The sequence below is a fragment of the Balaenoptera physalus genome (assembly GCF_965194825.1).
Source record: "Balaenoptera physalus genome assembly, chromosome: 2".
Taxonomy (NCBI): domain Eukaryota; kingdom Metazoa; phylum Chordata; class Mammalia; order Artiodactyla; family Balaenopteridae; genus Balaenoptera; species Balaenoptera physalus.
The window spans coordinates 112,399,582-112,412,184 of record NC_138883.1 but is presented as its reverse complement, the minus strand read 5'-3'; the positions used below and the strand labels follow the sequence as shown (position 1 = coordinate 112,412,184).

Sequence of the window (12,603 nt, the reverse complement as noted above, 5' to 3'; positions counted from 1 at the left end):
GAACTAAGTTCCCACGTGCCGCGGGGCAACTAAGTCCACGTGCCTCAACTAGAGAGCTCGCCTGTCACAAACTAGAGAGCCCATGCACCCTGGAGTCCAGGCGCCTCTACTAAAGAGAGAAAACCTGCATGCCACAACTAGAGAGAAGCCCGCACACCGCAACAAAGAGCCCACGCACCTCAACGAAAGATCCTGCGTGCCACAACTACGACCCAATGCAGCCAAGAATAATTAAAAAAAAAAAAAAGAAGAGTGGGGGAACCAATGAAAAACAAATATTCCTGACAGACAGCCATCCTGTCTTTGCTAGAAGACTTGCAGTGATGGGATTCCAACAATTCTATCTTGGGTAGCTTGAATTGTTAGGAAGTTCATTCTTATTTTGAGTCCAAATACGTCTTCCTATAAGATGTGCCCATGGTCTGGAGCTGTAGTGATTAAGTCTAATGACAGCTCTTCACATATCTGAAGATAGCTCTCATGCCTCCACAATGTTTTCTTTCCTGAACAAACATCCTATTGATATTTTCTTCCTAGGATCATTTGCTATGTTTGGTTGCCCTCTATCCTTCTCCCTTCCATTAGTAATGACACTCTAACAGCATTCCCCCGCCCCTAAGCAGCCCACGTGCTTCGTGGGAAGAAGATTTCGCCCCCAGCTTTAGAGATGGCGCATGTGGTTCAGGCTTAAACTAGTTGGCATCACCTAAATGCCCTGGGTGCAGGGAGTTAAACTGGTCCAATCAAACTGAAGCCCAGAGCCTCTGGTTGCTTGTGGGGGAAAAGAGACCTGTTCTTTCCTTCTAAACTGGGAAGCAGGTCACCCCAGGAACTCCACAGCCATTCTTGGTCTGTGAAGGGAGAAGCCTAATAAGAATAGAGCTCAAAGTGGCTTACCGGCTAAAGTTCTACCTAAAACCAGCGATACTTAGATTTTCGGTCACGTAATTCAATAAATTTCCCTTATGATTGAGGCAACTTTGAGTTGGGTTTTCTGTGACCTGAACCAGAAAGCTGCCTAGAAGGACCCAAGCATGATTTCACATTCTGCTTTGAGGTTACCTTTCTCTGAGTGTGGTGCCATATGTGTACGTTCCTTATAAAGTGTGATATCCACGCCTGAACACATACCTTGCACTGGCTTAGATCACCTTGCTTTGGACACTATACACTGTTTAGTAAATTGTCATAGAGGCTACAAGTGCATTCACATTTTTGATAGCCACGTCACATAGTTGGCTCAGTGGAGAGAAACAGAGAAGTCTGCAAGTCCTGGGCTGAAAAAGAATTACTTCTTTCCTGTACTCTTCTATTTCTTATGTGTTTCATATTGACAGAGTATTTGAGAGTCAAAATGAGTGGATCATTAAACCAATTACAGAATCTAGACAAGTCTGATGAAGTTTCTACCTGTTGTCTTTCCCCTGTAACTGATAGAAAATGCATCAACCTTTTATTTGTTTGGCTGAGGAGAGGCTTGCCCAACACTGAAGCAGACTCATAGACTTGGTGTCTGAAAGCACCTGAAAGGTTTTTTAATCTGACCTAGCTTCCGCCCCATCTGACCCTTGAATCCATCCTTTACGCCCCTGCTGACCGGACTTCTGTCTGAATACATATAGTAATGCGGAGCTTGCGTTTTCTGATTGTCCATTCTACCTCCTGTTCCAGTTCTACCCTAATAGTACAAATCCACATCCTTTCTTACAGAGAATCCTCAAATATCTGAAGACAACTATCACATCTCCTTGGAAGCTTTTATTCTTCAGGTATTAATGCTGGCAGGGTAGAGTGGAAATACAGACATGGAAGAAAAGCGGATGAAATTATTAATTTAAAGCCTAAGGATGTGTATTGATTCTTAGTTCCTGCTGATTCTAAAACGTGCTATTGTCAACATGTAAAAAAAGTAAAATTAAACTAAATTATCAATTCATCAATTCATATATGTTTATGAAGTACTTACTCTGTGCCAGCCACTGTACTAGACTCTAGGACTCAGATGATGGATATGATATAATTGCTGGTCCACAAAAACAAAGTGACTTATTAAGTTCCCTGAAATTTAGTGGCAGAGCTGAGACTTAAGCACAGGGCTTGCACGCACCTCTAAATGTCACTGAATATTTGTATAAAATATAGTTCGCTGGATTCAGGATGCTGTCAATTTCTAAGACAGCTTCCCCACGCCTCCCAAAACAAGTTATATTTTTAGGCATTGCAAGGAAGGTTTTCTTTGTGAGTTAAGACTCCACATATCGCTCCTTTTTTTTTTTTTTTTAACTGCGATATATCTGACAACATTTTTTGGCCTGCTGAGATTCTGAGATAAGCTGTAACTGCAGCCAATACATGGTTCATACAGGATTAGGAAAGAAAAAAATCTTGAAATACAGTCACATATAACCATGTTAATTAACGTGTGTCTTACTGGCTAGACTGTAAATTCAAAATAGGTTTAAAGAGAAGAAGTCATGGATCTAGAATGAACCGAAGAAAGTCTGACTTCTGTTTCAGAGTTTCGGTTCACACCTCTCATATTTTGATATAAGTAAAATAAGGTTTCAATAAACTCTAAGGGAGGACATGGGGAGACGGTGTTGAGTAAGGTGGCTGAAGGTATAGAAAAGAGGAGGAAACTGTTCATACAAGATGAAAGGAGACCACAGAAGTATCTAGTCCAGCATTTTTCAGTCTTTGTTTACCAAATAACTCTTGGTTCATACAAGATATTACTTAGACACATTTTGAAAATTAACAGATAATGTGTTCGTGTGTGCATGCATGTGTGTATGTGTCAGGGAGTGGATGCCCACCTACTGTATTTGGCACGTGACTGACCTAGGCCACCTCCATCAGTTTCCAGATGAGGAAACTGAGGTCTGAAAAGAAATAAGGTCAAACAACTAATAGGAACAGCCAGGACCAGAACTCAGGTTAGCTCTGTGTGTGTGGCTGGGCGGAAACCATATACTGATAATGATTCAATTTGTCACTTGTTGGGTGTGTCACTTGCTGTACCCCAGTTGCCTCTGCCCTGAGTCACTGAGCATTTCCAGCTGCCTGGCTACCAAGGAGGCATAGGGCTGACCAAAGAGCAGGGGCTGGAGGGAGGCCTTTAGCCGGGAACATTCTTTTGTTTACTGTATTTTACCAAACTAGAGCTAGGACTGGGGTCAAGGTCTCCTCATGCCCATAATGGTGCTCTCTGAAACCTGTTTCTGAACAGAAAACAAGACAAGCTCCATCACCCTCTTTGGTCTTTCTTTCCCCAGACTTCCTTTCCTTCCCCTCATGGTGTCACCACCTATAGACCTTGACAGTGTACAGCACAACAGAGTCTACACTTGGTTCTAATTGCTTTCCTCAGTTTCCCACAATTCTTTGGGGACGACACCTTGGCTCTGAGCGTAAACAGACAACTGCCTCCTTTCTTAGCTCCTAGCAGTCCCTGGCACCCTCCTTCCACCTGGTGTGTCCTGGGCAATCTCCAGTCTTAAATCGCATCAGCTCTTTGCTCCTTTTAGGTAACTCACTGATTTTTCAATGAACTTAGCTTGTCTGTTTTATTGGCACTAAAGAGGGTTGGGTTCTTAGCATCATTAACATTTTAGTTGAGGAAGAATTCCCAAACTCCCCAGGCATTAATCCAGAACTGTTAAATATTTAAAAAGTAATCTGTACTCAAACAAAGCTTGGCCAGGTCTGCCCCCTTTTTAACTTGGATGCCAATGAGCCCCTAGCCCCAAATCTACCCAAGTTTTCTATACTGAATGGTGATAAGTAAAACACTGGAGTACAATAAAGTTGATGTCTTTGTCTGTTGTTGCTGCTGCTACTACTGCTGTTGAAGACCACTTCCCCCCAGGGGTCCATATCCATCAGCAATTACCTGGCAGGCATGGAGCATCCTACGACAGTAACTTCCATCTCTGCAGACACACCAGTTGGAGGCAGTACTTGAGTGGATGGGTGTGTAAAATAAGGATAGCTATTTGGGCTCAAAGCCTCTGGGTGCCTTCTCTCACTTTCTCCCCCTGCCCCATCCCTCTAGAGTGGGAGACAGTCTGATCCTGTTGCCAAATAACTGGTAATCATCAGTGAGTCATTTAATGGCTATGGACCCCCCTTTCCTCCTCTGTAAAATAAATGAGTTGGATAGACCGTTGTAAGATCTCCTCACATCCTGAAATTCTATGATTCCATGAGGTAGTACCAATGAAACCAAAGGGGGAAAAATGGAAGGCCTTCCAGACCACAAAGTCTAAGAGGGAAAGAAGATAGTGAAGTCACCCCTAAAAGCCAGACTGGGCACCAAGTTCATTACTTCAAACTTCAATTCTATTTCTGGGCTAAACTGATTATTTAAAAATTGTAAAAGAATCATGGTCCCCAGTTACTGAATTAAAAATGACTAGATTCTGCATATAATTCTATATATTAATGATTGTGATTGTGAATGATAAATTATAACACAAAAAAGAAAGACTGTAAAGGAAGGCTCTTATGGGATCAGAAAAGTAATTCATTTTAGTCCTAACTGGAGTGAGACATGGTCATATATTTTCAGAGTTACATAGGTAAATCCCTAAAGTACTTTCTGGAAATATAAATAATACTAATATTACCTTGCTCTTATTTACCACCTTATTTTTTTCAAAGTGGTCTCTTAGGTATTAGCTCATTTGATCATGACGACCAATCCTCCAGCAGTCTAGAAAATGTTCTACGATGTGCCAAGTTAAATTCATAAAGGGTGGCAGGGAACCCCTCAGAGGCATGTGCCAACTGACCTTAGGGTAGAAATCTGGAAATGCAGTGATTTCCAACCTCAGACTGGCTCTCAGTCATCTCAAAGGGATTCATGAAATTCTCAAGCTCAATTTCATCATCTGGTCTCTGCTACATGTGCCATCTCCATCCTGATACAGCACTTCTCTCCTCTATCATTCTACCAACCCTTTCTTACTTCCCTCCCAGTGTTGCTTTAAAAGTCACCTAAGGACATTCCCAAACTATTAGGGAGATGAATGTCACAGTAGCAGTAGTAACCTATTGAGTTGAAGTACTGCAAGGACACCAAATACAACATGCTGCTTTAGACCTTTATCTTTTACAAGATGACTCTCCTCTTGACTAGAATACCTGGAAAGTTCTTTTCCATCCTTCTAGCCTTACAGCCTCAGCTCAAGCATCATCTACCCTGTGAAACCACAGTTTCCTAAACTGAGCTGACCTCTTACTCTTGCGGCCAGAGCATAGTACCTCCTGTAGGGCTCCTTTTATATCAACTGTCATTTGCTTATGTTTTTCTTCCCACTGCATTGGACTCTTTGACAGCAGGGACCACATCTGTTTCATTTCTGTACTCCCAGTGCTTCGCACAGTGCCAGGACAGAGTAGATGCTCAATGACAAATACATGTTCAATTAAACTGAGATGTATGTCATAAAATAGTTTAGAAGGTGCTATAAAACCAAACCAACATTGGGTTAGTGCTTTTTAAAAAAACAGAGACAATCACTAACCTAGCTGGCTAACTACATATACCTCAATTGAGGTATTAACAAGTAATCTATCTTTCATGGGAAGTTTCACATTTCTAAGCTACCCACATTTGGGGGATGATTTCTCTTCCATTTCTGCTCCATTTTAAAGATTTAGTGGGAACCCACCTCCTGTCTTCAGCATAGACTAAGCAAATAAAATTATGAGACCTCTTGATAAGTATGAAATAGACATTGGGAGAAAAATTTGACATAGACAATTAAAAAATTCCTGGGAAGAAGCAAATGTGTATCAGTGAACATCTTCATGTCACCTAAATTTCACCTCTGCATTTTATGGAACATAAAATCTGATTTTATGGCTTGAAATATCAGTATATTTTAACTGTCTATATCCTCAATAGTGAGGATGAAAATAAACAATGAATTAAAACATGTAGGCTAGAAATGTTTGGAAAAATAAAACTGTACACATATCACTCTTTTGGACTCTTGCTAATTAAAGGTTAGAACCTGAAGTTGGGGTAATAACCCACTGCTGTTTTTTTCTTTGACCAGAGATCTCACACAAAGTCTGGATACTTACAGTTTACTAAAATCCTTGATGTTCATATTTCAAAAAGTTCATGCAACAAAGGATAGATTCCAAATACCTCTTTTCAAAGAAGGCAAACTTTTTAGGTTTAATTTTGCAATACTAGGTTGGTCTAGGCATAATTAGTACATTAATACATAAATAAGACAGTGATATCTATAGTGTGAATTTAACACTGAATATAAAACCATATTAAATTGTCAAAATTAGGATTAATAATAATATACTCAAAGGATTTTAAAACATGTATAAAATTAGGTATAAAAACTCTAGTATTTTGACATTAACTTTTGAAAAATGTTTAATATTTTAAAATAGTTTTAAGAACATACGCTTTCTACTTTATTACAAGACAAATACTCTATCCAGAGCACAATTTATTACTACAAAATAAACGTATGTTTAAAAGACAGTCTGTCAATTGAAAAAAAAAGCCTCACACACATTAAAATAGCAGGTTTCCAGGGCAAGTTAAACAAAATATTTTCTACTTGACAAGCTGCTTACATTTAAATGAAAACAGGGCAATTGTGGTCAATAATATGGATTGCATATAATAAAAAGGACCTTAGATCATGTTAATACAAGGATCAGAATGCAGTAACTTCAATTAAAACCACCCAATTATTTAGCAAACTTTCAGATACAGCAAATAAATTAATCTGTTTTAAATGAAAGTGCTCAGATAAGTAGCTTTTTGACCTATGAGTAAGTCTCACTAGCAGCAATCACAGCAAAGCAAGGATCTGCTGAAGCAAGGCAAAGCCCCCAAATCAAACAAATGGTATCAGTAATCAAAAAGCATTTGCAAAACATATTTCCTTGGTTAGTAGCAGGGGGTTCTGAGCAAATGCCGCCTACAGCTTCCTTCATACTTTGATATACAGTGTACGGGGGGTGAACACATGTTTCTCTTACCCATGAACAAGTGGGGTATTTTGCTTTTTAACAACAGGATATTTTCATTTCTGTACTGTCTTGTGAAAAAGGCCAGTCATTATACTATTAAGAATACATGTCTTTCACTTAAAATCCTCTATTATCCACTTATGTTTAACTTGTATTGGGATTTAAGAATGCGTCCTTATTGAGACAAGTAATATGTCATCATTTTGTTCAGCTAACAGGCCTGACAGACCCTGTCTCCTTGAGTTAAGAACAGCAGATCTCTATTTCGTACATTGGTGGCAAAAGGTGGCAGAGTAAATGAGAAATGCCAATTGGTAGTAAAGATTTTTAATCCCAAAGATGCAGACTTTCCTTTTGCCTTGGTCTTAATTACTCTATTTGGCCAGATGATGGTATGTTTTTTCAATAAAAATGATCTCTGTATATTGCAATAGTTTATTTGAATGCCATTGTTATGTATTTTAACAAATAACATCACTATTCACTATATCTCATATTTTTGATCCTTTTTACTACTTATCATCTTCTTTATTTGAAACAGATTTTTAACAGATAATCTTGATCATTACAACAATATCTTGCTTGCATTTTATTCAAATAATTCTTAAAAACAGCTTAAAAAGCCGTTTGGAATAACATCAAGCTTGCCATCAATCAAACGAAAAAATTCCGCTGGCGGTTGTATAAACATCAGATCAAGTCTGATGTCTTCAAGGATTTCAGAGTGAACCATAAAAAACTCCATTAACTTCTGACAAAGAATGCAAATTAATCACAACATGGGGTGAAATGAAATTAAAGGCTCTTTTCTAATCAATGACAAGGCAGGATGAAATATTTGTTACTCTCTCTGCACTCAGACTGCCTAGGATGTTTGCACTTCCCTCGCAAAGCCCCAAATGTAAGGTGTGAGTACAGATTCACCCAGTTGCTGTTTAGCCCTCCCCCCAACCCCCCCCCCTGCACCCCAGAGCTATCTGCTTACAAGTCGTGGAGATTCACAAAACACACTAATCATCTGAATCTCAGGTGCATCCAATTTGTTATTCACACTCTCCCATGCCAGTGAAAAGCCTGGCGCAGACAGATGCACCAGGAACCCTAAATGACAGTTTTGGCCTCCGGAAGTACAATCACTACAGCAAAATCTAGTACAGCCTCCAGGTGAAATGTCTGGAGCTCCATATGGAGCAGGGAAAATTAACAACAAGATGAAAATCACTGCAGCAGCAGGGAGTCGGAATTTTTGAAAAAAAAAAAAAAATGAAATTTAAAGATGAAGAAAGAGAAGTAATAAATTAATGGGGTGTGAAAACATTCAAAGCTTTACAATACCAGGGGCACTATTTGCTCAGATTTTTTTTCTTTTTTTAACTTCAGGTCATTTTGATGTAACTTATTAACCAAGATTGGGAAATGTAGCCAAAAGAAGAAGAACATTTTTACACATGCAAAAGTACCTGAAATACATTTGTATCTATATTATCTTCACTTTCCTGTGGCATCTTGCTTACCAAATTTCCAAATGCCAGAGCTGGCACATCCCCTGAGAAGTCTCCTTAATGGATTTACTATCATCCTAATGCAGGGTACTGTTGTAAAGTCTGAATGAAGGATGACAATTTTTAGCAGGCCATCTTTTTCATTTCTCCTAAATTATGGTGCCATTAAACAAACCATTGCCCACCATCATGTTTTTTAAGTCAACTGGATTTGGATCTACGTGATTAACTATACACAGCTCTAGTCCTTGTCCGGACTTGCACATTTTTCCCGATGACTATTAAAGCTAAATTGTTCAAGAAATTGAGATACTATCTGTTTACCAGATGTTTAAAAACACAAGTTTTCATTATGCTGTTGTGGAATATCCTTCACAGGCACCCAGAGTTTAATGGCACTGGGGTCAGTGAGAGCTCTGGGTCCCTCCAGATCCATCACTCTGCTAAACACATGGTAAGCAAAGCAAAAGGGCTCTAGGGAATGGTCTTGTCATCATCTTCCATGGACCAACCCTTCTCATCTACACAGGAGGCCTCCCGAGGGCAGAGAAGGAGAGCCAGGAGAAGGGCTTGGTGGGGCTGAGCAGGAAGGAGGGCAGTGGTTCGAACAGCCAACCAAAATCAGAGTTCACAGAGCCAGTCATTTGGTTTAGTCGCCTGCAAGTCCTCGCTCTAACTGTACCCATTCATCCCCAAGGCAAGGCGCCTCATCTCTCTGAGACTCAGTCTGCTCACCTGGAGGCTGGAAATAACAGTCCCTGCAGGTGGGATACACAGCCCGAGTCAGATAACAGCAAGTGCTTTGGAGCTGGTTGTCGGAAAGGTGCGAGGTGAATCTGACATCGTTGTTCCTCTATTATAAGCCGTAGTAATAAGACTGTGTATTTATAATGGCTCCTAACCTTTCTTTCCATAGAGCCCTAAACTGCATGCCAGTGAGGCTACACAACTTTAAGGCCTAAAGGAAACTAAAATAGACAGTGTTTTCAAATAACAGATAAAAACCCAACCCCCCCAAACAATGAGATTCATGGAGAATGATTATCTCAACAAAAAATCCAGTCCTTTAACCTTTATGTTGGTCCCAGGCTACTGACTCTCCCTGCTATCTTCCCAACACCCCTCCCTCGTCTGCATCCCCACCAGATACACACTGTGTCACCGGCAGGAAGAGGCGCTGCTAACGACGCTGTCAGCAGCACTGACGCTGGGCTGGGGGAAGGACGAGTCTGGACGCTGGCCTCGCCTCCCCTCTTTCCCTTCTGCTCATTTTACACTCTGCTCCAGCTGCAGCTGGCAGTTTGCGAGCACATCCTCTTGCAACCTTTGGTTGAGGATTAGAAATTCATATCCATAATCTTATTTGATCTGCATACTTCTAATCAGATAGGAAAGGTAGGTATCAGGATGCTCATTTTAGAGATGAGGAAACAGGCCAAAGCAAGAGTTAAGGCCTGCAGTGACCGGACCTTGTTAGAGCTGGGTTCTAATCCTAATCTTCTGGCTCCTGGTCTAGAGTTCTTTCAAACAGGCCAGTCTCCTCAGCTTGCCACTAGTGAAGGCAGCTGAGATCTGGTTCCCTGATTTGACTTTGAGTACCCAGCCCTGGGTACAGAAGGGATGCAAAACTGTGAGATCTTAAGGATATATGAAAATCTTTCATGTGTTCAAGGGCCAGACCAGTGGGTAATAATTAAGATGAGGCAGTCCTCAGCCCGGTAAATAAAGCTTTGAGTCTATGGCTGCTTTGTAAACTAGTGAGTTACCTATCACTGGAGGTGTTCAACTTTGCTTTTCAGAGATATTGTAGAGAGGTTTGATTCAATGTTGTCTGAGATCACTTTCCACTCCTGAGAGTATGTGATTCACTCCTACCTATTCCACTTGGGATTCAATGGCCCCAAACCACCTACAGTACAACAATGAGCAAATCAGCCAACCTGTTTGTCCAGTTTATGAGGGGAGGCTATCACACAGAGTGGTCAGGGGTTCAAATGAAATAATATGGGCCAAAGAGAAGGTATTATTTCATAATCCAGTCCCTGCGATACTATAAAAATAAACATTTTTCTTCATGTGCTTTATTTGAAGGCAAAAGGGTAGAAAAGGAATCTATAAAGTAACCTTTCCCAATCTTCAGTCTATAGTACAAAGCCTGTAAAATAAATGCCAACTCCATCAAAAGTCATTACTGATTCCAGCAAGGAAGTGCACAAACTTCTGTTGAAAGACCTGGGAAATAGGCCTGATGGCATCAAAGCTGCTTCTATTATTTGAAATGAAAGTCCCAATTTGGTGACAATATTCTATCACGATTCAAGGAATACAGTTTTCCCCTTACTCTGGCATAACAGTGATTGCTACCTAGGGAGTTCAGCGCATTAGAATTTTCCAACTTCCACTCGACTGATCAAGTAAACATATACTTAAACATTCCAGAAAACAATACTGCAAAGGTAGACAGCCTCTTTCTAAATTCTACCAGAGCCTTCAAAAGCTTCATTTGTCAAATGCAATCGTTTCTTAGACTTATCACTTATCAAATCTCACTGATTAAATACTCTAGGCATTAGGAATCTCAAGAATACAGCTACATTCCCAATCTTTGTATTTTTTTTTTCTTAGATGGCTTATACAAGTTTTCTATTAAGATTTGTTTGAGAGAAGTTATATAGTGCCTCTTCTCTTCATTTACAAAATCTGAGGGGATTGCATACATTGGCCAAACAGTGAATTGTTTAAAAATTACTGACAGAATAAGAGGCTTACCAAGATAAATATTCTAATGAGCTATAAATCCTGAAAATGTGATTTTAATTTGATGGGCTACCTAGAGCTAAGCAGCAAGGCTGTATACAGTAAAATCTCACTAAATGCAAGCATGCATGCCAAGTGATTACATTTCGGATCTTCTCTTTAAGGAAAAGATTATGTTTAAACAAAGAATCCTACAAATTTGAAAAGTGAGACTGACACTCTTGAACCTAACAACTTGGATGATTTCTCCTCCACTTATCTGATGGCTTTAACTAGAAAAGAAAAAGGATACAAAAGAGACATTTCAGCGTGTGAAGGGGCTTTAAATGTCCACATGGGTACCAGGACAATTTGCTTAAAACTGCTTATAAAGATGGTAGAGAGAATGAGCCCCATCCTATTATTCAATAACCATGTTTGTGATGCATCTGCATAATCTAACCATGCATAAATTAGTATGTGTAATACAACACTTATTTGCATAATAATAGCAAGTTAATAGATGCTTAAAGAGCAGAGACCAACACCACCTTTAAATCAGACATGCCTCCAGGCACTTTGGCCTGTACAGACCAAGATGCCAGAAAAACAGGGAGCATCAACCAACAGCCAAACCATTCATTTTTCATCCCTCTAGACATTTCACTTATTTCCCCCCACACACTGGGGAATCATTTTCAAACCACAAAACAGCTTTATATTTTAAGTGCTAGCACCCTTCTATAACAAAAATCTTAAAGAAATTACTATAGAGATTATTATCAGCAATGGTAACACAATGGACATTTTATTTTCCTAGAAATGTAAATAGGAAGGGCAAATTTTTTAAAAAGAAAATGTTCGAAATCACAGCCACATAAAATTGGGGGCACATCTTTTTGCTTAGCAAAAATAATGACCTAGATTAGATATTTTCACCCTTCACCTCAATCCTTTAATTCAAATAACTAATTGAATCCAAAAACGCAAATAGTGTATCAAGAAAAGGCTGTGCCCCTCTTCCAACCTCAGTAAGAGCACATGGTACTGGGTTGGGATGAGGAAAAACATTACCAGTGTCACACAAAGGAAGAGCACAATGATGGCTTTCAACCTTTAACAAAGAGGAAAAAAATCTGGAGTATAAAAAAATCAAAAATCAATAGAGACTCCTAAATGACTCCTTTAAGATATCACTTTTCAATTTAACAGGACAGATTTATTTGTATGTGGCTCAAATGTTCACAATTGCTCCCTGCACTTCATACATAGGAATGAATGTCACAGTGGAAAACGGCAGTAATGAACAATCTTACCTGAGGATATGGAAACCTCCCAAGAGCAAGCTGAGAAA

The 12,603-nt window shown here is 39.7% G+C and overlaps 1 protein-coding gene across 6 annotated transcripts in view; it reads right to left on the bottom strand.

Annotated features, from left to right (window-relative positions):
* The window catches only part of MAP2K5 (mitogen-activated protein kinase kinase 5), a 260,908-nt gene that overhangs the window by 67,362 nt on the left and 180,943 nt on the right, over positions 1–12,603 (bottom strand). For 4 of the 6 annotated variants that reach the window (XM_082447422.1, XM_082447421.1, XM_082447425.1 and 1 more), the window contains one exon: positions 12,566–12,595. The exons of the other annotated variants lie outside the window; for them this stretch is intronic. In XM_082447422.1, the coding sequence (XP_082303548.1) occupies positions 12,566–12,595 (30 nt within the window). The remainder of the gene's footprint in view (positions 1–12,565; positions 12,596–12,603) is intronic. 6 annotated transcript variants of the gene reach the window in all.